Source organism: Herpailurus yagouaroundi, unplaced genomic scaffold (assembly GCF_014898765.1).
Source record: "Herpailurus yagouaroundi ecotype Mexico unplaced genomic scaffold, PumYag 159, whole genome shotgun sequence".
In the NCBI taxonomy this organism is placed as follows: Eukaryota; Metazoa; Chordata; class Mammalia; order Carnivora; family Felidae; genus Herpailurus; species Herpailurus yagouaroundi.
Window position 1 is genome coordinate 79,364,426 of NW_024412400.1, and position 23,876 is coordinate 79,388,301.

General features: G+C 51.7%; 1 protein-coding gene and 1 long non-coding RNA gene across 5 annotated transcripts; one reads left to right on the forward strand and one right to left on the reverse strand.

Annotated features, from left to right (window-relative positions):
- On the reverse strand, window positions 1-23,730 carry BCL6 (BCL6 transcription repressor). Of its 4 annotated transcripts, none has more exons than XM_040481069.1 (10): window positions 23,598-23,724; window positions 12,879-12,917; window positions 11,862-12,033; window positions 9,424-9,645; window positions 6,788-7,759; window positions 6,070-6,254; window positions 4,474-4,641; window positions 3,443-3,573; window positions 3,188-3,325; window positions 1-1,221 (listed from the first exon to the last, which is right to left on the reverse strand). In XM_040481069.1, exons 3-10 carry the CDS (start codon window positions 12,020-12,022, stop codon window positions 1,078-1,080), a joined length of 2,121 nt encoding a protein of 706 aa, XP_040337003.1. In that variant the 5' UTR covers window positions 12,023-12,033; window positions 12,879-12,917; window positions 23,598-23,724; the 3' UTR covers window positions 1-1,077. The 4 variants fall into 4 exon arrangements, with proteins under 4 accessions (XP_040337003.1, XP_040337005.1, XP_040337004.1 ...); XM_040481071.1 differs by lacking the exon at window positions 23,598-23,724 and adding an exon at window positions 15,581-16,258; XM_040481070.1 differs by lacking the exon at window positions 23,598-23,724 and adding an exon at window positions 14,082-15,128.
- On the forward strand, window positions 16,115-18,267 carry LOC121034139 (uncharacterized). The gene is made up of 2 exons (XR_005792311.1): window positions 16,115-16,221; window positions 17,650-18,267. It is a non-coding gene; the product is annotated as an uncharacterized LOC121034139 (long non-coding RNA).
- Window positions 23,731-23,876: the final 146 nt, after the last annotated feature.

The following is a 23,876-nucleotide window of genomic DNA, read 5'->3' on the forward strand; positions in this document are numbered from 1 at the left end:
TTGACTTTTCAACGTTTTATTCTTGTATTTGTACAGCTATATTTTACAACGCGGTAATGCAGTTTAGACACAGCCAAACCCTGTCTCCGGAGTAGTTCTAACACAAGCATGACGCAGAATGTGATGAGACAAACATTCCCAAAGAGAGCTTAGTTAGCGACGACTTCAAGTCCCTGTGTCTGCCTACACTTCAGAAGGGATGGCGTGCTCGTCCATCACTGAAAACTTCCATGAAAAAAGGCACCGTAGGACACGTTGTACAGGTATATACAAACCGAGAACTAGAACAAAACTACACATTTTTCCTTCGGTAGCTTTTTTTGTTCTTTTTGTTGTTTTTTTTTTTTTTAATACACACTTTGTAAATTGTAAACCTTCACTTGCAAAAAAATACAAATACACTGAGGCATTTTAGACAAAATATTTTCTTACTTATACAGATGCAATACTTAAAATATTCTCTTAAGTGCTCTTTCTCAATAAAGATTCTCAGATCCGTGTCTGCCTGCAGATACAAAATCGAGCCTTTAACACAGTTTTATATTTTTAATATATCTTTTTTAGGTTTATATATATTTATTTTATATATATATATATTTATATATTTACAACTCTGCCATATATTCCTTCACCTTTGGTTAAAAAAATTAAAGCCCTCTCTTTGATAACATACCGAAGTCTCTTCTTTTAAAAGAATGCACATTTACATACAAAAGAAACATCTGTTCCCACAAAACATATACATTCCTCATTTTGCAGACCAAGTCAAGTCAGAACTTTTGCATACGCCCCCCGCTCTGATATATAAAATGATTTTGCCGTTTGCTGACGTGGTTTGCCTTACACATAGGAGAAGAAGCAATATTATTTTCTTAATGTTTTATGGCAGTAGGGGAAGGGGAGCTGCCTTGGCTCCCGGTCCCCCTGCCCCTCCCCCCCCACCCCAGCCCAGCTATGATTTGCACTAGTGGATGAAAGAGGCACTACGTCATGGGATGAACATCGTAAAGTGTTACAGTATCCTTTGGGTAGATTTCTGAGAAGGGACTCGAATGGAAAGCATCAACACTCCATGCTTCAGCAGGCCTTGGGGAGCTCCGGGGGCAGGTCAGTGGCGGACACACGGTACTGCACCTTGGTGTTGGTGATGGCACCATGCTTCTGGCGCAAGTGAAGACGCAGCTGGCTTTTGTGACGGAAATGCAGGTTACACTTCTCGCACTGAAGGAAAACCGGAGGCAGACTGTTAGCTGTCACCAACCCAGGGAACGTGTCATTGCTCAGAGACCCAGAGAAGGAGGGTCTCCCTCTGAGAGATCTGGGTAGCTCATCCCCCTCCAAGGCCGGGTGGAGAATTCTGGCTCCAGCTAAGGGACACACATAAGCTTTGTGCAAATGGCCCTTCCCTGTCTTCTAACGTGTTCCGATGCCGCTCGCGCTTTTCCCCGCCCAAGCACATCGTTTCTTCCGTGTGCCTTGGTTTTCCTTTCTGTAAAGGACTGAGGCAGTGCACTCTGAAGGTCACCGTTACCTCGACATCTGTGCATCTAAACTGCTAGCACATATTTATTGTATTCTTCCTGTGTGCCCAGCACCATCCCGACCCTTGAGTGGATCTGGTAACTGAGCACAACAGCCCCAGGAACACAGCTACGTCCAGGCTCATTTTGCAGATGAGGAACCAGAGGCACCGAGAGGATGAACTAATTTGCCCAAGGACAAAATGCAAGTAAGAAGATTCTCACCCTGGGACTGATAAACAGTGGGTCAAAATAACCACATGTTGCCGGCTCACATTTGCGACACGGGTTAAGCACTCATTGGTTCGTTCTTGTGCCCAGCCCTACCTACAGTGACGCCATAAAGCCACCAAAGTCAGCATCACCTATCAGAGTAGTTTCCACACTTGTAAGCCGTGGGACTCTTTTCAAATTAAATAGAAACTCAAAAGGCAAAAGGGACGGCAGGATTAAAGAACTTCAGTGTTAAAAGAGCATGGTTTGGAAACTGCTCATCTATAGCAGTTCTCAGGAAAGAAAATTGTGGTCCACAGCGAGGGTCTGGGCTTGCCTATGGCCCCAAAAAGGTTGCTGTCAAAGTCAGACTAAGAACCAGACACCCCAGCTGCCCAGCCAGTATCTCCCCCGTCAGTGGCAGAGATTGGCAAATGATTTCTAACTGGTGAAGAGCCAGATGGTAAATACATCGTGATGACAAGACTGCCCCTGTAGTAGGAAAGTACCCAAGGACAGTACGTAAACAAAGGAGCACGGCCGTGTCCCAGTAACACTTTCTTTATGGACGTTGAAAATTAAATTTTATATAATTTGCACGGGCCACAAAATATGATTTCTTAATTTTTTAGCCATTTGAAAATATTAAAACCATTTTTAGCTCACGAAATGTTCAGTAATAAGCCCGCAAGCCATGGTTGGCTGAAACCTTGCTCCGGAACACTATGATTCCAGTGGCCCATTCACGGCATCGTGTTGTGTAGCTGGCCACCTGCTGTTTCTTAAAGTGGACTTTTCTCTTTTTTTCCCTTCTGTCACCACATTTTTGTTGTTGTTGTTGTTGATTTGTTTCTTTTGAGAGAGGGACAGCGCAAACAGAGGAGGGGCAGAGAGAGAGAGAGAGAGAGAGAATCCCCAGCAGGCTCCGCACTGTCAGCACAGAGCCTGAAGCGGGGCTCAAACCCACAAACCGTGAGTGAGATCATGACCGGAGCCGAAATCAAGAGTCGGATGCGTAACCGACTGAGCCACCCAGGGGCCCCATCACCACATTTTTCTGATTCTCTTCCCACTCCTATGGCTGTTGTTTCTCAAACACCTTAGGTCCTCTTAGGTAGACAGGTAGCCAGCCCAACATAGACGCAAATTGTAAGAAGCCAGTTAGTGTGGAATGAATGAATGACTCCAAAATCAATGGATCTATAGTCTGGACCTCTGTCCTAAGGCCCAGATCACCTAGCCCCATACCCTCACTTTGAAGACGAGCAAACTGAGACATAGCCAATGTCAAGCAGGGTGTCTTTGACAGTTAGGCCCAAACCAGGTCTCGTGACCTTTAGTTCAGTGGTCATCCCACCGTGTGCCCGAGATTGACACAAACAGCTCTGCTGGCTGCACCTCTACCCTCAACCCCTCCCAGGCCAGCCCACGGGGGTGACAAGAGGCTCACATACATGGTATGGTTTCTCTCCCGTGTGGATTCGCAAGTGGCTCTTCAGAGTCTGAAGGTGCCGGAAACGGGTGCCACAGATTTCACAGGGATAGGGCTTCTCTCCAGTGTGGATGAGCACGTGGGCACGGAGGTGGGCCACCTGAATGGAAGGGCAAAGCATGAGAGGCTCCGCTGCGGCGGGCCGCGGCCCCCGCCCCCGGGAGCCCCTAGTCAGCACGCGGAGGCTGAGGGGTCCTTTCCCCATGGCCCTGCTCACTTGTACGAATCTGGCTCCACAGGTTTCGCATTTGTAGGGCTTCTCTCCAGAGTGGATTCGAGTATGGGTTTTCAGGTTGGCTGGCCGGTTGAACTGGGCTCCACAGATGTTACAGCGATAGGGTTTCTCACCTATTACCGAAAGGAAGGGGATAAAGAAAGCCATATTTGACAGAGGTCCCTGCAGACCCGCGTCCCTGGATCTCAAAGCAAACTGCCCTTCCGGGGGCCACCCTCAGCGTTATCTCACTTGGAAGATGTCTGAGAGAGGATCCAGGGGCCTGCTTCCTGGCCACCACCCCCAACACGCGCGCACACACACCGGCACAGGCTGCAGGCGGCCAGGGTCAAGAAGCAGGCGGGGACAGAGCAGAAACAACACAGGCGGTGGGAGAGGGAGGGAGGGAGGGGGTTCCTCCCGGGAGGCCTTGAAACCGGCCATGTCATCAGGATTATCTAACTGCCGACTCAGAGAAGTCACTCTCCTCCTCTGGACCTCAGTTTCCCTCTCTGGAACCTGAGGGGTGAATTTAGACGCCGTAGGAAGGCTCTTCTCGCTCTCGCCTTGGCCAAGACCGATACAGGAACCGAACCATTTGCCAGGAAGATACAATCAGACTGTTCAAGTTTCTCTTTTGGAGAAGACACGCTTTTCCACTTAGGGCAGCTACAGCGGGATTCCATGCGCGAGAGGGCCGGGGCCTGAGTCAGAGTAGATGCTCAGGTGGAGGAAGCTAACAGAAGGGCTGAGCATTGGGGATTAACTTTTCTGACTCCAGCGAAGGGAGAGACACAGGACAGAGCTTCTCAGAGAAAAGACAAACAATACAGGGAGTGGAATGAGTCACCAAGCAAAGACGTGACAGGGCTAGGCCCACATTCGGGTCAGGACGGGGCCTGCTCCCTGCCTCAGCCCGCCGGGGGCCAGGGCCCCACTCTGCTTTCTCTATGGTTCTCTCCCCACCCTGGTCCCAGTAACCCTGACCAGCCGAGGTGGGGTTGGGGGGGGGGGGCGGCGGGGCAGGGCCATACCCGTATGCACGGTCTTGTGGCTGGCGAGGTTGCCCTTGTAGCGGAAAGAGGCCTGGCAGCGGTCACACTTGTAGGGTTTGTCGCTGTGGGTCTGCAGCGTGTGTCTCTTGAGCGAGGCCTCCTCAGAGAAGCGGCAGTCACACTCGTTACAGAAGAAGGCCCCGTTCTCTGTTGGAAGGCGGGGACGGGGACACCAAAGTCACAATGAGGAAGGGAGGCAGGGCTCCGAGGCCACTTCTTCCCTCTGCGGCTGCACTCAAATTGATCCCCAACCTCCATTCACCTGACGCTCCCGAGAACCCAGAGCCAGGGGCCTGTGGCGTTTCCTTTTTCTTAGCATTTAGAGTCCCAGTCGTGGAGGACAAAGGAGACAGATTTGAGTATTAAGGTACAGGAGGGAAACAAACCAATGGGTATCTACACGGCCTGTGCCAGCTTCAGGAAAGCTCAGCCGGCTCTTCCTGTCTAGAGAGCTCTGACAACTGACTTTTCCTGTCACGGCATAGTTTTCTTGACATTCATACACGGGAGCCCTCGAGCAAAACCCTCCACCTCTCTGAGCCTGTCTGTGTCTCCATCTCCAAAGTCAGGAGAGCAACCCCCCCACAGCCTATCTCACAGGAGCATACTGTGTCACGCAAAGCATTCTAGGAATGTAAGATATAAAATCCAATGACACTTGGAGGTCATTAAATGAGGAAGTAATGGTGAACAGGGTCACCCTGTATCTCTCTCGGGATTTCATGTCCCCCAAACACTTCTGTGAGATTGGGAGAGCCAACAAGGACGGGAAGTAGAAACAGCGGCCTAGAGAGAAGGGACGGGATGCCGAGAAAAGGCAAGTGGCCAGGGGGACAGATGGGGACAGTCCCTGCTCTCCCAGCTATACACCCATGACCCTGTGCCAAATCCCTCAGTGTGAGGGACTGATTTCTTTTCCTTTTGTGCTAACGTTTTGAAAATGACGTGTCATGGCAGGCGGTTCACCCCCGAGTAGGTATTACTGGGCTATCCTACTCCAGCCAGAGCTTGAGGGAAAAGATGGGCTTTTATCTGATAAAAACTGGGGATGCCAATCACAAAGTATCCAACACTTCAATTTAATAATTCAGTTCCACTAATCTAATTCCGCTAACATTAGCCGAGTTGCCTACTCCATGCTAGAAATTCTCTGGGATCTGTGGGAGACGCAGGAATGATTACAGTCGGCTGCTTGTCCTTACGGAATGCACGGCCCAGCTGGGGGGAACTAACACAGGTCAGGCCGTTGGGTCCCCAGCAGCCGAGAAAGCTCTGGGAGTTATAGCCAGCCCCACAGGTTGCCTTAGCTGGAATGCAGCTGAAAAGGCTGTTTGGTCATTCTCTACTAGCCCAGATGAACTCAAACACCCTATCCATCGCTCCGGTCTGCCTGGTTCAAGAGGCCAAGAGTGGGGTGATGGACTGGTGATTGTCAAGTGCCAGTGACCTTCCAATCAGGGACTTCTCCCAATCGGTAACAACAGCACACGTGAAATGGAAACGCGAACCCCACGGGCAGAGGCAGGGGCCTTCCTTCTCCCCGGCAAGGGAAGGGAAGGAGGGAAGGGGACTCACCACAGCTAGAATCCGAGTACTCAGACTGGGTCTCTCCCATCTCCTCGGGGAATGTGGGGCCGGCGGTGTGGAGGCACATCTCCGCGTGCTGCGGGGACTGAGAGCCGCAGGATGTGCACTTGGGGGGGTGCAGGTAGAGAGGCGAGTGGCTCTCGCTGCTGCTGCGGGGGGAGCCGGTCAGGGACCTGTGAGCAGGAGGAAAGAGAGCCTCAGCAGCTGGGCAGCGTAAAGCACCCCACTTGGCCTGGACGCTGCCCCCTCCCGTCCTGTGCTCAGGTGAGCCCAGAGCTGGGCTGCCTCGCTCTGGATGTGGGGCCACAGAGTTATCCTCAAACCTACCTCTAAACAATGTACGCCCTGAGACCCCTGACAGGGTCACACTGGGCCAACACCCCGACCCAGGCCAGTCCCAGTCTGCAGGCTAGCTCAGTCCAAAGCGGGGGCGAGATCGCCCTGCCCTGCCAAGACCATAGAAGCTGCCCTGGGGATTCATGAAATGCTCTTCTGCTGCCGAGGGGATTTTCCCGCTCTTGCTCTGACAAAATCGATCAAAGCCTAATATGCTTCCTTACTTAGGCGAATTCAATCAGTGGGTGCTCACTGCACACCTCTAACATACTCAGTATTCAGGCAAGAAAAGAACACAGCCCCGCCTCCATCAGAAGAAGTGACCGCGTGGGAAGCCCTGACCCCAGGCCCGGACTGCCTGGGAAAGCACCTGTTGACGATGTTATTGAGCCGGCTGGCCTGTGGGATGGTGGAGTCCTCCCCGCTGGCGCTAAGCTTGGTTGGGGACTGGAGGTCAAGGCTCTCGGGCTCCATGGGCGGCTGGCAGGCCGGCGGGGCGGTGTAGGCTCGAGGGGAAAGGCGGCCCAGCTCCGCCTGCTCGGGCCCCTCTGGTTTGGCATTCTGGTTGAGGCTGTTGAGCACAATGAACTTGTACTTCTTCCAGTTGCAGGCTTTGGGGTCGGTGGGGCTCTTGGCCGGCGGTGAACCCGAGGTCTGGAGGATGCAGGCGTTCTTGCTGCTGCAGGACTCCGTGGGCGAGTTGGGCTGGCAGTCAGACTTCTGCGGGCTCTGCGGACTCACCAGACCCTTCCGGTTCAGGGGTGCACTGGGGGGCTCGAAATGCAGGGCGATCTCATCCTCGGAGGAGGGCCTCTCTTCCTCCTTGCCGGCCTTGTCACAGGGGAAGTATGGGGCATTCCGGGCCGAGGGGGCGGCCGGCTTGGGGCCCTCGGCCACGCCGTAGTGCATGTCACTGCGTGCCTCCTCCGGGGCGGCCTCCTTGGGCGAGTAGATGCTGCTGTGGCAGACACTGGGGGGCATCTCCATGGCCGGCCGGCTGTACTCGCCGGGTACGGGCCTGGCACTATCACAGGGGAGGGCCCGCTCCTTGGGGAAGGGGTTGGCCACGGGCATCCGGGCATCCCGCAGCTCCTCATCGGAGAAGAGGAAGCTGCTGACCGGGAGGTGGCTGTACACGGGGTAAGAGGCTGGCGGGGTGGACAGGCCGCTGTACAGGCTGGGGGCAAACGCCCTGCTCTCACACCCAGGGGCGTTCCTCAGCGGCAGGTTATTCTCCATCACCTCACGACCCCGATAGGCCATGATGTCTTGGGGCATCAGCATCCGGCTATTCAGAAACTCGTCACGGGGAGGCTTGATGGCAGGAACCATCTCGGCTTCACTGCAGGGGAAAACAGAGAGGGGACATGGGCCTCCAAATCAGAGCTGTTGAACAGAGGGCTTTCCCAGTGACCCCGGTGTCCGTAACCACATTTGTGCTTGGGCAGCTTAGATGTAAGGGATGTGGCTCTGGAGGGGGGGAAGGACTTCAGTTACAAGGCCTTTATGCTAGGAACCCAGCAATCTAGCCCGCAGCGGGGGCGACGAGACCCACAGAAGGGCAGCGAGTTAGCCACACAGTCTGTGCCTGCTTAGACGTGACATCTCATGTCTAGTCACACCAGTATACATGCGTGTGCATCTGTAAGTCCTCAGATATCCTAGAAGGGAAAGCAGCTTTGCCAGCCCTTATCTCGTCTCACCCAGGCAAAATCCTGCAAAGGGAGAGAGGTATTATCGTGTCCATTTTACACACACGGAAACCGAGGCTCAGGGAGGGAAGGATTCACGCAATCCTGGTGCCACGTGTTCCGAGGGTCCGGAAAAAACTGGTGCCCTGTTGAAGACAGGCCTCAGCCTCTGTGCTGGCTAGAGTCCTGGGCAAGTTGACTTTGGAGGACGGGTGGCGGACGCCCGTCCTGGAAGCCATGGCTCTGAAGCGGCCAGACCTGCTTTCCAATTCTGCCGTGCCACTCAGCAGCTCCGTGAGCTGGAGCGAGTTACTTAACCACTCGGAGCACGAGGCCTGACCCAGTGAAAGCACTGGCAAAGGACAGCAATGATGCTCCTGCGACCACGATTACCCACAGGAGACAATGAGCTCTCACTGCCCGTACTTGAAGGGACATTATGTGGGCGAAAAATAGGCCAGCTCAACATGCTCATAGTTAACAGAGCTAGAACCAATGAGCAAAGGTTAAGGGAGCCACATTCCGGCTCGCCATAAAGCAGAGCTTTCTAACCGGCCAGGGGAGACCGTGTGGCTCTGAGAACACTGGGTTCCTGGCTCCTGGAGGTGTTCAAACAGAGGCCAGCAACGCTTCTGTGCGATAAGGGGTGCAATCACCCTAGAACAGCTGAATCAAATGCTTCTAAAAAAGTCAAGCCCTGAGTCCCTGCTCCACTTAGCCAAGCCCTTCACTTGATTGGCTCTCAGGTTCCTCACCTTTAAAGGATGGTCATGTCTGACCGGCCCTCAGGTAGGGGATTAGACCCAGTGAACTCAGGGTGATTCAGTAAATGGTCCTCTCCAGTAGGAGCCCGGCAACGGCAAGGTAAAAGGTGAGTAAAGCAGCCCGCGGTCTGGTAGGGGAACCAAGGCGCCTATGTAAATCATTGTGACGGAAGTCTAAAGGAGAACTCAACTACATATGCAAATGGTTAAAACAGAAGGAAGGTCTGAAGGACAGGCCAAAGGCTTAGGGACACAGAGGAAGAGCTGGGGGAGGAAGAGGGGCCATTGCAAAAACATCCGTGGGTGGGGGCTGGCATCCAAGCTAGGCCTGACAGGACGGGCGGGAGGAGAGGACACGTCAAACGAATAGAAGGAGGCAAGAGGGAAAGCACAGAGCTTCTCTGGAGAGCACCACCTGCCTGGAGCCCAAGAATTAAGAAGGCGGAAGTGGGCCAAGAATTGTGGAAACGTAAGTCGTGCATATCACAGAGGATCCTGTATGCAAGCGTTACCAAGGCTCTCTGAAGGCCTTCAACCCCACGCCAGCTCACCTGGCCTTGATAAACTTCCGGCAAGTGTCCACAACGTGCTCCATCTGCAGGTACATAGCCGTAGCCATCACAGCCATGATGTTGCCCTCCCGCAGATTGAGCCGAGACGTGTACATGAAGTCCAGGAGGATGCAGAACCCCTCGGGGTTGATCTCAGGATCCAGGTTGATCACGCTCAGGTTACATTTCAACTGGTCTGTGAAGATGCTATAGAACAGGCCGCTATAAAACAAACAAATGTCTCACTATCACAGACAGAATTTGCCATCAGTTACAGTCAGTGTCAGGGCTCCGCTCTCTCCCCTGGGCCTTGCTCCAGAATTTCTGTGGCAATTAATAATAACTGCCATTTATGGAGAGCTAACTAAATGCCAGACAGTCATTAAGCACTTTACATACATTATCCTGTGTTCCTCACAACCTTGCAAGGTAGATATTATCATTCTCCCCTTTACGAGTGGGGGGACAAAGATCAGAAGTTAAATGATTTTCTCAAAGTCACAGAAGCTATTTTCCTTATGGTCTTAAGTGCATGGATCATCAGAGTGAAATTCGGCACTCATTTGCCGTTACCATTTTTAGTCTCTAGCTTTGAGATAAACATTTCTCTTCCTATGATCCTTATTTTTAAAATGCCATTGTATGTTTTTAGAAACAAGTTGCGTGTCGATGAGAAATAAATAGAATGATGCCTACGTGTACAGTCTACTGATCTGCTAAAAGTCTACAGACTTCCGTAAGGTCAATATTCCTCGAAGACACAGGTGAAACTTCAGGCCATGACTCCGGCTACCATGCTGTCTGGTGGAGGAAAGAGCACTCAATCACAAGTCAGGGTTCTGGGCTGTCGTCTGGATTCTGCTCTTTCTTAATGGGTTGCTGGAAGCGAGCCAGACTTTTACCAGGAAGTAGCTGTGCAACCTTGGGTGAGATACTTAACTTCTCTGCACCCTGCTTTCCTTATCTGCAAACCAGGAGCCACGGCGTCCACCCGACAGGGTTGCGGCAAGGACGGAAACATAAAGGGTACATAGAATCATGCCTGGCACACAGTAAGCACTTGGTGAGTATTTTCTATTACTTTCCTTTCTCTATAAATCTCTGTTTTTGCCACTGTTAAAAAATACGTGCTGGGGACGCCTGCGTGGCTCAGTCGGTTAAGCGTCTGCCTTCGGCTCAGGGCATGGCCTCACGGTTCGTGGGTTCGAGCCCCGCGTCGGGCTCTCTGCTTTCAGCGCGGAGCCCGCTTCAGATCCTCTGTCTCCTTCTCTCTGCCCCTCCCTCTCTCTCAAAAATTAAACATTAAAAATAACAACAACTGGGGTGCCTGGGTGGCGCAGTCGGTTAAGCGTCCGACTTCAGCCAGGTCACGATCTCGCGGTCAGTGAGTTCGAGCCCCGCGTCAGGCTCTGGGCTGATGGCTCAGAGCCTGGACCCTGTTTCCGATTCTGTGTCTCCCTCTCTCTCTCTGCCCCTCCCCCGTTCATGCTCTGTCTCTCTCTGTCCCAAAAATAAATAAACGTTCAAAAAAAAAAAAAATTAAAAAAAAAAAAAAACAACAACAACAAAAACCAAAAACAGGTGCTTGCTGTAGATGTTGAGTGAGCTCTCGGCTAGCGATAGAGATCCCTGACTTTATATCAGCTCACCTATCTGCGTCTTTGTTTCACTGTCTATAAAATGGAGGTGATGCCTCCATACCACAGAAGGCCACTGCAAAGATCCAGGGAGAAGATGTAATATAGAATCGCTCTGGGGGGCCACTGGGTGACTTGGTCAGTTAAGCGTCTGACTCTTGATTTTGGCTCAGGTCATGATTTCACGGTTTGTGAGTTCAAGCCCTGCGTCGGGCTCTGTGCTGACAGTGTGGATGGAACCTGCCTGGGATTCTCTGTCTCCCTCTCTCTCGGGCCCTCCTCTCTCTCTCTCTCTCAAAATAAATAAATAAACTCAAAAAACACAGCTCTGTGTACGTGAAATACTTGGCAAATACGAAGAATCGGCCGGCTCACTCTTCCTAACTTACACATATATACCCTGAAACACCCATGGAAATACAGCCACAGGATTAAACGCACATAGTTACAGAATAAAAGGGCAAAAGATATCAAATTCACTTGCTTACAATATTGTCAACCCCCCTCTGACTTCTTCTAACTGGAGTTATTCTCCATGTTATTGTCCAAACACATCCTTTCTTGGGACAGTATACGATTTCTTCTCCCTCTCTTCCCACAGAACAGAAACTCTTTCTTCCCCAGAAGCGCGTGCATTCATTCGCTCCCTGGGAACCTACTCTGCCAGGCCACGGGCTGAGGTCTGGAGACAAGTGCCATGTAATTCCGAACACAGCAAAAGGCCCACCTGTTCTGCCTCGCTGCCCGCCCACCCTGTCGGCTCGCCTTTATACATCCGTCTTTCCCCTCCAGACCCCTCACCTGCAGGCCATGAGGACTGTCTTATGGGCTCTGAACTGCTCGCGGCTCACCACGATGACAACATCGGTCAAGATGTCACGGCTCCGCAGGCGGTTGAGGTTGAGAAGCACGTCGCTGGCATGGCGAGTAAACTGGATACAGCTGTCAGCCGGCGAGGCCATTTTGTCTTCACCTGGAAAGCAAAGGGTCAGAATCTTGTTGGTTCCCCAGCACCCGACTCCTGTTTGCCAGGAGTGTGAGAACAGGAGCCTCGGCCTGCTAACATGTGGGCTGTAAACCGAGGTCCCTCGGGTTTGGTCTTGGACCAATTTGTGGCCCATCTCTGGGCATCTGTAAGATGGGAAAAATAAGGTTTATCTAACAAGTGGGACTAGAAAAAAGCCTTTCGGGGAAAGCGGACGTGAATGAATATCTGTGGAGCGCTTTTCCCACATACCAAATACTCGGCCGGGCACTGAGAGGCAGTAAGTGTGTTACAGGGGAGAGAAACCACACTTGGAAGGTTAGCAAGCCAGCTTTACCTTTTGCTAGCTGTGTGACATGGGGCAGACTGTTTATTGTTTCTGGGCTTTGGTTTCCCCAAACGGGGGGAAGTAATACCTATGTGTTTGTAAAATTTAGAGATATGTGCCCCGGCTATAGTGGGTTCTCAAAAATCACAGCTATTCTTGTCCGAATCTCATTTCCTTATCCCAGCCACCATCTGTTCTCTCCTCTTTTAGGCTTTAGAATTGTCTGAATGTACTTCAAGCACCCAGCGTGCTGCTGGAGCATAGTAGGTGGCTACATTGGATCCGAACCAAGAAATGAGAGAGGGTGTGAATGATCACACGACGGTGAAGATAGTCTAACACAGGGGCGAGTGGGTGAGGCCTGGGAACGATGCAGAAGGGAACTGGCTATTCTTTATCTCATCTAATGAAAAGTGGCCAAGTTCACAGCAACACATGCATTGGCAAATTTCAAAAGAAACAGTTTGTCCACAAAGTTTTAAGGCATATAATTAGATTTACTTACCCAATGCCTTGATTCACAGTCCAAAATGTTGCTTAAAATCTGCAGGGAAGAGAAAAAAGCAAAGAGAAATTGATTTCATGAATGTTAGATTGTCCACTACAGTCTTATTTTAGGACACACGTATTTGGTTCTACTTTGATAGCTGCAGCCTGCCAGCTGGAGCGGTTTTACCACAAGCCAGCAAACATTTTTCCAGGTCTGCGCTTGCGGAAACAAAGGCACCCAAAGCTACGCAGTAATAACGTTTTTATCCTGACTACCGGGAACGCAATGGCACACATTAAATACACGTACATATACACACACCGTTCCTGTCTCAAAGTAAAAAATGTATACCAACCAAAGCCCGCCCCCGCCCCCCGCCTGAGTTTATGGGAAAGAAAAATACAAGAAAAGTGGTTCTTTCAATATCACTGAGAATGATCCTTCAGGGGGGGCCTTAAAGATGTGGACGGTTTTCAAAACCTACTAAAATATTATCTTTCAAGTCTTACAATGATTTCTCAACGTCTACTGGGTCGATATCGTTTATCCCCATTTCGCTGCTGACAAAACTGAGGCCCAGGAGTTCAAGTGGTTTGCTTAGGACAAAAAAGGTATTAAGAAACACTTAATAACCACAGGATCTGCAGAATACACCCCGAGATGGCTTAGCTATGCTTTCCTTGAGAATCTTTGTCTTTTTCAAAGTTTCTTCTTCTTTCCCTCCCGGGTCTGAGACCATAGTACTACAAACTTCCAAGCTTGTGCTCCCTCTGCTGGGGAAAGATTTAATTGTGTGCTTTGACTGAGAACAGGCCAGGGAGGACTCATGGAATGTGTACCCGCTCCAAATTGGTTTCTCTGAAACAAAATAATTTTAAAGCACAGGTGTAGGACTCTTATTTATGATCACATGTGGGCTGCAACATAAAACAGTATCTGAATCCTTTTCAGCTCCCCCCCCCCCACCCCGTTCAAAATCATAACCCTTTAGAGCTGTTTTCCGGGTAAAGGGGCCTGAGGCCAGGGAGGTCATGTTGGGCCACGTAGATGGTTAGTGGCCCGGCCCTAGGTCTTCTGGCTCAAGTTCTTGTCCCTTTTCCAAATCAGCCTACGTGCTGTAGAACATGCAAGACAGCACCCTAATGTGGGTGAATCTCATTCTTAAGTTCCTTCCCCCACACAAACACTTTGCCCCCATTCCAGGCTGCTGAATCTTACCAAATGAGCACTCTAAAATGAGAGGTTTCCTTGAGTCTGTAACCAAACACTCTGACATTTCTCTGTGGTCCCAAGTGCCAGTCACTCAATCCCATCGGCCTCAAGGTTAGTGTGTGCATGTGAGTGAGTGAGGATAAGGGAAGGGAGTGGGGGAAGGGAGAGGAAAAGAAGGAGAGGAAAGAACCTATTTCCTCCTCTCCCCATCCTAACTCAAGACGGGCAAAGAGAAATACACTGACCTGTCCTAACCAAAGTTCAATGATTGTCTCTGTTGAAAAAGAACACTGGAGACGCGTGAGAGGTTCATTTACAAACCGTCTTCTCTTCCCCGGGTACAAAACATCCCTGAACACTTCTGGAATATCTAAGGCTCTCCTTTAGCCAGCTTCAACCACCAGCTCGCTTGTGGATTTCCACTCACAGATTTTTGGAACCACAGGAAGCCCAGATCTGCCATTTCACCTTGACAAGTGGCAGTGACTCACTCCATATGCAGATCGAAGCAAACAAACAACACTTTCCCACCTCCTGCCCCCTGCGGGTGGGGTGGGGGTGGGGGTGGGTCTGCCAGCCAGGCCCTGGGGCTGGGCACTTTTCATCCTAAACCTCTGCCTGGCTTGGTCAAAAACAAACGCGCATACACTGAGGCTCATCCTTATTAAGCCCACCTCTTCTTCAGCTGGGTCTATCTTAGGGGACCTCACAGCTAGTGAGTGCGTGTTAAGGTGGATGTGGGAAGCCATGCCTCCCTCTACTTGCCGCAAGTGTGGAAGGACCCCTAGCAGCTGCTTTGTTTCCTACAGACCACTCAGGCCTTCCCCATCCATCATCGTCTGTGATCTTTATAACAGCCCTGATTTACTGGGGAGGCCACTGACGCTTCATGGGATAAGCCTTGCCCAAGACTGAAAGCTAATCTCCAGCAAAGTCCTGGACAAACTCTGTCTTACTAAGCTTCAGCCGGAATCCCATGGACGCCACACACAATACTCATTACACAGAAACAACCGCCAAAAGAACAGGGCTGTCAAAGAGAAACTGACAACTGCAAGGGCCCAGACGTGGGCTCCCCCCACCCCTACCCCGCCCCAGCCGCAGTAACCACGAAGTGAGACCTAAATATTGTCTTTCCACCCACACACTTTCTCTCCTCTGCCTTTTCCCTCGGGATTTTCAATTCGGCACCTTGAGGAGAAGGCAGATCTTTCAGAGGAGCTGGAGAAGAAAAACGAGGGACCCTCTCCCTGTACAAAAGGCAGAGAGGGAAGAGAAGGCAGCCGAAGGAGAAGGCGGAGAGACAAGAGAGCAGGGCTGAAAAGAACGAGAGCCAGGTCAAGAGAGAGAGAGTGAGCCAACACGAAAGCCCCCATCCACCCTTTCCCTGTCTCTCCCGCTCGGCGGGCACTGCGCTTCCTCTCACAGGCTCCCACGGGCACAAACCGGAGCCCTGAGCGCCACAGCAAGCCCGGGCAGATGCGCCCACCCCGACCTTACCGTACCTGCCCGCCAGGGACCGCCCACCCCCGGGCGTTCTGCGGGCGCCGCGGCCCATCTGCCTCGAAGCCCCCGCAGGCGCGTCGGAGGCCCCGTGGTGAGATCGTGGCAACCTTTAATTTGGTTACATTCAAATAAAACGCTTCGTACACTTCGGTAGCTAACATTGTGTGTGCCTTTTTTTTTTTTTTTTTTTCCTGTTACGCCGTCAAGGCAGTGGGCAGTGAGGGGAATGGCACAGCCCTCTCATTCCCGGAACGTAGTCGATCTCAGCTCAGCGGATTTCACAGAACACTCTCTGCCTATCGCCGTTTCCAACGAGAAGTAACTTTCCAGGAAGCTGCCGGCCCCCGACGGCCGCCAGGATCGCTGCCTGCGGCGCGAGGGCCGCCGGGGATTCACCCGGGGAGGGGGGGCCGCCCAGGGAGGCTCGCGGGGAATAGGCACACTTTCCCCTAAATCCCTCGCCGGCGCCCGATCCAGGATTCTGAGTTCACGCGGTCCAACCCTTCCCCCACAAAAATTTTATACATGGGGAAAGTCGCGCAAGTGAGTAGCAGAGCCGGTCCAGAACCCAGGAATTCGGGTCCAATCCGAAACTCATTTCAGGACTTAGAATTGCCTAATTCTGGTGTTTGTTTGCCTGGTGCGTCATTTATTTATTTATTTATTTTTCTCTCTTTTTTTTTCCCCTTTCTCTCTCATTGCTTGTGCCCCCCGGGGGCCCCCGGGCCCCCCCCCCCCCCCTTTAGGGGCTGGTTATAGGCCAGGCGTCAAAGTAGAAAGATGGGAGTCCCTAGGACTGAGGGTCTCCAGCCAGTGCGCACCAGCCGACCTGGAGCAAAACCAAACCGAAAGCCCCTTCCGCCTACGTTGGCAAGTAGGGGAACCCTGCTCAGCTCGGTTTCCGCCCAAAGTCTTTAGAATCGGAGCTGCCAGGCCAAACCTGGCTAGGTTTCGGGATTTCGGAATCCGATTTCTCCGAAACAGGTAGAGACGCGGTTAGGATTGCGCAGGGACCGGGGCGCTGACCCTAGCGCGCGCATGGGCGCGCTCCTGGATTGCCTAGCTTTCTCATGGCCTTCCTCGGAATTATAACCCCTGGGCGCCCTCTCCTGAATGGTCCTAGTAGTGGGCTCCAAGAGTAATTTTCCGGGGCGAGGGGCACGAAAGACGTAGCCCCTGAGGCCATAGTCCTCTCCTAAAGCCCGCGGGTGGTCTCTCACTGCGTCGCGCATCCCATCAGCGGCGGAGGCGGGGTCTGGGCGGTAGGTAAAGACTGGGCTTCGTCCGCCTCATAAAATCTTACTTTGAGGCTTTCTCATCCCTTCGCCCGGTGGAATAAAGGTGAAAGCGAAGGTTGAAATTTAATATGGAATGGGGTGAGTATCTAGGAAGGGAAGTTAAAATTAAGTACATGCACTTATTGGAAATTAGGAGTCCCGTGGTTCCGGGAGCTAAAATCTAATCATGTTTTACCGCTGCCTGACACTAGAGAGAGCCCTCCATCAAGGCTAGAAACCGACAATATCCATGTAGCCCCGCCTCTCCTTCCCATTGACCTACTTTAGACACAGGCTCCAGATTTGGAGAATGCCTTTCACATCCCCACCCCCACCTTTCTCTATCCCGGCCGGCCTTTGGATTATTGGTAATCTAATAACACCAATAACTCTCTGAGAAATCCAAAGGAGAATCTGGAAGTGCAACGCACTGTTTGGGGCGGGGGGGTGGGGGGGGACGGGGAATTTTAATTAAAGCTGGAGCGGACGTAGTGAAACCAGCATCAGGGCTCTTGCCCAAGCGCTCCCTTTCCGCGCAGCTTCTCAGCTAACTGGCTGCTCCAGTTTAGCCACAGTGGTCCAGCGATAGGGGGTGGGGTTAAACCGCGCGCTTGTTTTCGTTTTAAGGGAGAAACACTGTTCGCTCTCTTGACTGGGGGGCGGGAGAGTGGAGTAGACAATAAATGAAAGCGAATTTGATAACGCGGTAGCCTCGGCAGGCGCTTTGGATGACCGAGGTGTTCGGGGACATTATGTCCTGACTTTATTTCTATCACGTTTCCTGCCAACAGCGCTCTTTGAAGCCTGCAAGCTTCTAGGAAATGCAATAAAATAGAGGGATGTGTTTTATCATCAAGATCTGAAGAGGAGCTGCAGAAGGGACGCTCCCCATGCGCCCAGCTCGCGACAGCCTTCCAGAAAGAGCCGGCAGACAATGCCAACAAACTACGTCCCTAAGCAGAGATATCTCGGTCATCCAGGCTGGACTGGGCTCTGCCTTTGCAAAAAGGCTGCAGGGGGAGGGGAGCGGCATGATGTCCCCAAGCAAACAATGCCTTTAAAAATCCGATCTGGACAGAAGTCAGCCAAGGTCTTTATTCACCTTAATGAAGATGGAAGGCACTAACTGTCCTTGGAAAGCGATGAGTCAAACTTGACCGCTCTTCAAACACATGCCCAGATTCGTTTCCAACCCGAACAGAGGCGCGTTTCTCCGACGCGGCCTCCGACAGTTCCCGCAGTGGGAGAGGCTGAACTCGATTTCCTAGGACCAGGGAGGTGGAGACGGCAGCACCTCCCGCGGGTGTGCGTCGCCGGCGGCCGTCGCTAGGGGTCGCCGGCACCCGTACGCGCGCTTTGCCATCTTAAGTTTTCAGCTCCAAGAAATTAAAACTTTGCTTAAGAAGAAACTATTGTGGCCAAAATTCTACAGGGATTACCCCCCTGCCATCTTCCTCACCCCCCTCCACAACTGAATTCTGGTCAAGTCACTAAGCAGCGTGGAAGGAAGGGGAAGAGAGTTATTTCAGTATCCAAATGCGAGCCTGGGGCGCAGGGAGGTACATCTCTGCAAGTCTAGGGACAGGGACCTAATCACCCGCTAACACAAGCACCCTCCTCAAGATCTGAGACCGCCGCCCTCATCAGTACATTAGGCTGTCCGTACCTGTCACTGAAAATCTTATGCCATACTTTCTGAAACTCCTCCAAGGCACCTGGGTAACTGTTTCCAGCTACGCTGACCTGAGACATTAAAATCATGGATCTCACTGCTGCTGCTTTCTCTTAGGTACTCCAAAGGAGCAGAGATAAACTCGCCTTTGACTTTATTTAAGTCACTGACCTGGAATTCAGAAAGTAAAAAAATCTGTCCCAGTTAGGGTACTAACTCACCGGTAACAGACCACCCTCATGAGGCCTGTTTCCTCAGTTGTCAAGAGCTTTATGTCCTAGAGCCCCCAAGGCTTCCCGCCACCCCCCACACTTCACCCAGGGAGAAGCCACGGAGACAGAGAGATAGTGTATTCAATACGGGTTATCTTAAGGTTCTCTTAGTGGAGGCTGATGCGCCTCGCTGGGGGACCGTGGACAGGACAAGCATCTGGAGGATTCCTAATCTCCATCCATCTTACCAAAACTTTGGAGGCCGGATGTCACCCTCACTGGATGGTCTCCTCCTCTGTCAGTCCTAGTACCTGATGGGGATACTTGGGAGACCCGAAGGTGACAGGGGCTGCCCACCGCCCCAGACGGGGAACTCGGCTACGATCTACCACTAGGTGGCAGACTCAGTACGTTCGAAAATGACCGCGCCTCCACAGCCTTCCACAACCGACTGCCCCCCCCGGCTTTTCTTTTTCTTTTTTCTTTCTTTCTTTCCTTTTCCTTCTTTCTTTCTTTTTTGATCTGTTAGGGGGAGGAGGTTGCCTCTACAAGCAACTCTGCAAAACGTTTAATTTACTGGATGTAATTCCGTTCTTCCCGATGCGCACTCCTCTAGCAGCCACAACACGGTATCTGGAGCTGCGTTCACAAATTATACGGTGATTTTTTTTTCCAGCCGGAAGGGCTGAATATATTAGAAGGGAGGAAAGGGAGCGCTTGTCTTCAAAAAGCAGAGTGGAACTCGAAGGTATTAGCAGAGTTTCTTGCCAAATACTGGTCGACCCGGGAATCAACTCCTGATCCCCACGGAGAAAAGGGGCCCTGGAGGCCAAGGACAGGGTTCCACCCAGACTTACAGCTCTCGGCCAAAGACGCCACCGAATTATGGTCTTTTGGTGGGGCTGCTGGTCACAGGCTGGGAGGCTGGGAGGACGGGGAAGAGCCATTCCTGGCTTCCAGTGAGTGGGAAGAAGAGAAAAGGGCCAGCTTCACCACAACACAGCACCTCGGCCGGATCACTGCGGCGGCATTCCCACTTGTTGCGCAGTGCAGGAAACCGGCACGCGCCACACTATTTCAACTCCCAGAGAGCTCCAAACCCTGCTCGACTGGCCTACCATTGCCCCCACGCCGTCCACAAACCTGCGTCCCCAGCCCAGCCCCCATAGACACCACCACCATCACCGCCAGCAAAACTGCAGGACTTCCAATCACTGGTTTGTTTTTACACCAACACATTCCTCCTTCTGTCAGTGTCAGACTGGCAACAGAATTCAGGTGCTCTGAGAAGTCAAGTCCAAGGGGGAAGGAGGCTACCTCCGTCTGGAGAACTCACCTAAAAGCCAACTAGGCGACCCTAAAAGCCAACTAGGCGACCCTCCGCGGGCGCGCGTACACACACACACACACACACTCTCTCTCTCTCTCTCTCTCTCTCTCTCTCTCTCTCTCTCGGAACTTCTTTGCCTGTTATGACAGTATCCTAGCTGGAAAGCAACTCTTTTCCTCCCCATTTGACAGATCTACTACAAAGTCCTTTTTGTTTTTAAAGGTAGTTTTATCTCCTTTTTCTAAAGAAAAAAAAATCCTCATAAGGTCATTTCACAATGTTTTTCAAATATTTGACTTTCGCAAATAGAGTTTCACCCACCGAGGGGTGGCGCTGCCGCACCACCACCTGCGAATCTCTAAGTTTTTCACAATAAAGTGGGTTGTGAGTGTGGCTACCGGGCAGGGGAGAGAGGGAAGGAAGGATTTTGACATCTAGTCCTGGCTACCCTTTTACTCAACCAATAACTGGAACTCTTCAGGGCTCAGCAAACGACAGCTTAAGAGTTTTGAGTCCCATTCCTGTCCACCAAACCCAGAATAAATTGGAGAGTCTTTTCAAGAAAGCATTGGGTAAAATCCTTCAGAACAGCACAGACGAAAAGGCCAATTGGAGAATTCCCTCTTCTGGCTTCCTTCTCCTTCAAGCTGCCCCGTTTACCAACAGCTTCTGGCCTTACTGTCACTACCAACAGACCCTTAAAACCAGCCAGCGCTTGGGCCGGCAGTATTGGAGAGTCTTCCAAATAGGATATTGGAAACTTCTATTTATAAGTGGGGGGGGGGGCGCGGGAAATATTTCCCATCTACAGGTTTCTATTTCAGCCTGAGGACTCAACTGCAGCCATTTAGCAAGGGAATGCCCATCTTGTGGCACACTCTTTCCATTTCCTCCTCCCCTCTGAGACAATATCCTTTCTCCTTAAAAAGAAAAAAAAGGTATACATTTTAAAGCAAGAATGTGATTTCACCTCATTCCTTTGAGCTCATGTTTGCTACCTCCAGGAATAGCGTGTGGACTAGGGCCAGATGAACTTCAACTTGGGCTGCAGATTTACGAGGTTCTGTTCCAGTGCCAAAGGCTCTTGGTAGTAAATAGTGAGCAAAATAGATACCTGTCTCCTGACAGATCTTGCCGGCCCCCCTCTTATTTTTTAAAGTTATTTATTAAAACCACACACACCTTGCAAAGAAAAAGGGAAACTGACAGTCTCTGTAGAGGAAGCCGGTGGCATCGCTCAGAGCCACAAACTGTATTTCTGAACAGCCCTTTCCCTGGTTCCCTCTGTCCTGCCCCACTTTTTTTTTTTTTTTTGACAGAAAAAAAAAATGCATGTATTGACACTTAGAAAAAGTAAAGAGTGACAAGATTTTCCTCCTGGAAACTATAACCTGAATGGAAAAAAAAATCCATTAAAAAATTAAATTAGTTTCCTGTAGCTGGTGGTGGTGGTGATGGGGATGTCCAGCTTTCTGTGATCATCAGTGAGGGACCCAGTAACAGCTCTGGACTTTCGGTATCCTGTTTGGGGTTCTTCTCCCTATTCAGCAGTCTGGACCCTCACCACCAAGTCTTAACCATTGCAAAAAAGGGCACCTTATAGAAAGGTCTTTTCTTCTCTTTCTTTCTTTCTTTCTTTCTTTCTTTCTTTCTTTCTTTCTCCCTTTCTTTTTAAAATCTATTGGGTTGTGTTTTTGTTTTCCATGGGAGAGTTTTAAAACTCATTATTGTAACACTAGTTCATTTTTCACCAGAGTTCCAATAACACAGCATCATAAAGGCAACGCAATCCACAGTTCTCAAGACACTGACCACGGTCACTACATCCCGCAGCGGGGTGGCCCCTAGCTCCCGCTGCCCAAGAGCCCAGACGATTTCCGAGGCTCCAACTCCCCACCCGCTCCCGCCCCGGGCCGCCGCCGCCGCCGCCGCCTTCCCCCATTCCTACTCCCTCCAGGAGAGCCACAGGTTGCAAATCCAACCAACCTCGCAATCGGTTTTTGCAAAATCACTCACAAAGATCTCCCTTTCGCGCCCGCGCCCCCTTCTCCCGCGCCAGGCCCCCCACCCAGGGCCACAGAGTGCCCTTCTCTCCTCCCGGGTCTTGCACGTAGGAACGCGGGCTGGGACTGTTTGTTTTTCCCCTCGCCCAGTGCAAGGACCTCGAGAATCTGAAGCCTGATGTCGGCTACTCTCCGGCTGGCAGTTGTCTTTTTACAAAGCTCGCACGATGGGAAAAAAATAAGACAAAATTTAGGAGAGGCGGGGAACAGCCATTGGGAGCTAACACCGAGTCACGCAGCGCCCAAAACACAAACACCGCGACCGCCAGAAATCCCGCCACCTTCCCGCTCGTCTGGGCCGTCCGGTGAAGGTTCCCGCAGTCCCCGCACGCTAAACGGCACCGCAGGTGCAAACGCGCACCCCTTTGCCACCCACCCCCCAAATCCCTGTCCCGCCACCAGCCGCTCTCCTCGGGATGGGGAGAGGGAGTGAGCGGGGTTCCTGACTCCCTCGACTGCAACATGAAAGAATAATTTTCAAAGTATTCAACATCCCCGCCCCCAGGCAAGCTAAACCTCCCCCAAAACACAGGGTAAGGGGACACCAAAACACTCGGATCTCGTTAGGAAGATCGCGGCTCTAAAAGGAAATAGTAGAAACGATACTTCAACTGGGTTTATGGGGAGGTGGGGGGAGAGAAAAACAAAACCCGAGGAGTTCGCTTGCATTTTTCCTCCCAAATCTCGGCTCGGAGGCAGGGAATCTAGAGGAGCGAGGCCGATGGAAGGGAGCCAGCGGGGCGAGCGAGCGGGCAGCCTCCCTCCCCGTCTCCCGGAGTCACCCAGAAGGACGGGAGCGGAGAAGGAAGGAGAGGCGAGGGAGAGGAGGAGGGAGGGAGGGAAGGGGAGGCAGGAGCGAGGGAGCGAGGAAGGCAGTTTGCAAGCGAGAAAAGAGGGAAAAAACACAGCCGCCCGAATCCAGCGAGATCACAAGCCGTACGCAAGCAGCAGCAGAAAGAGCGAGAGCGCGAGCGCGCGTCCTCTCCGTCGTCTGGGGCCAGACAGCCCCCAGACTTGCCCGGAGCACCCCCCCAAAACACTGTCTCGTCCTCTCGGCTCCGGCCGCCCCCTAATTCCCCTCCTTCCTCTCCTCCACCTCCTTTTCCAAAACCAAAACAACACCAGGGAGGGTGGCAAAAGCCTCCCCAAACCGGCCGATTCACTCAAAGACAACAAGAATAAAATAATAAATATATAAAAATCTATATCCTAGAGTGGGAGAGACGTGGGACTAATCTTCGGCATTTATTTTAACACCTGACAGCTAGAATAAATAAATATATACATTTATATCAATAGATACACATAGGAAACTTGGAGCCAAAGCATTTGGCAAGAGCGGAAAAAAAAAGAATTAAAAGGTAAAATAATGATCATGAGCAGCGGCGGCGGCAGCGGCACCAGCGGCACCAGCGGCGGCGGCGGCAGCAGCAGCAGCGGCAGCAGCAACAGCAATAATCACCTGGTGTCCGGCCTTTCCTAGAAACTTCTTGCATCACCACTTCTAAGAACCCCAGTTCTAAGAATCAACAGAGCTCAATTCTCGGAATTTGAGCTGCGGACTTTACCACTGCTACGTGGCAGGGGAGGACTCGGTGTCAGCTCTCCGAGACTTTTGCCTCTCCTGGCCCATGGAAAGCCCTCAAAGCCACAGTATTTTTCCAGTTCCAGGAAGATTTCGAATTCTTCAGCGTCTGGACGTCTCAGATTTGGGGGTTCCTGTTGGAGGCTGGAGGGGCCA

Bases quoted from the DNA above. Each gene is read 5' to 3' on its own strand.
- BCL6 (XM_040481069.1), bottom strand. From the start codon at position 12,022: ATGGCCTCGCCGGCTGACAGCTGTATCCAGTTTACTCGCCATGCCAGC. The intron at 9,646-11,861 runs GTGAGGGGTCTG...TTTGTTTTATAG, and splicing joins ACAGTCCTCATGGCCTGCAG to CGGCCTGTTCTATAGCATCT. The intron at 6,255-6,787 runs GTGCTTTCCCAG...TCCTGCTCACAG, and splicing joins CTCAATAACATCGTCAACAG to GTCCCTGACCGGCTCCCCCC.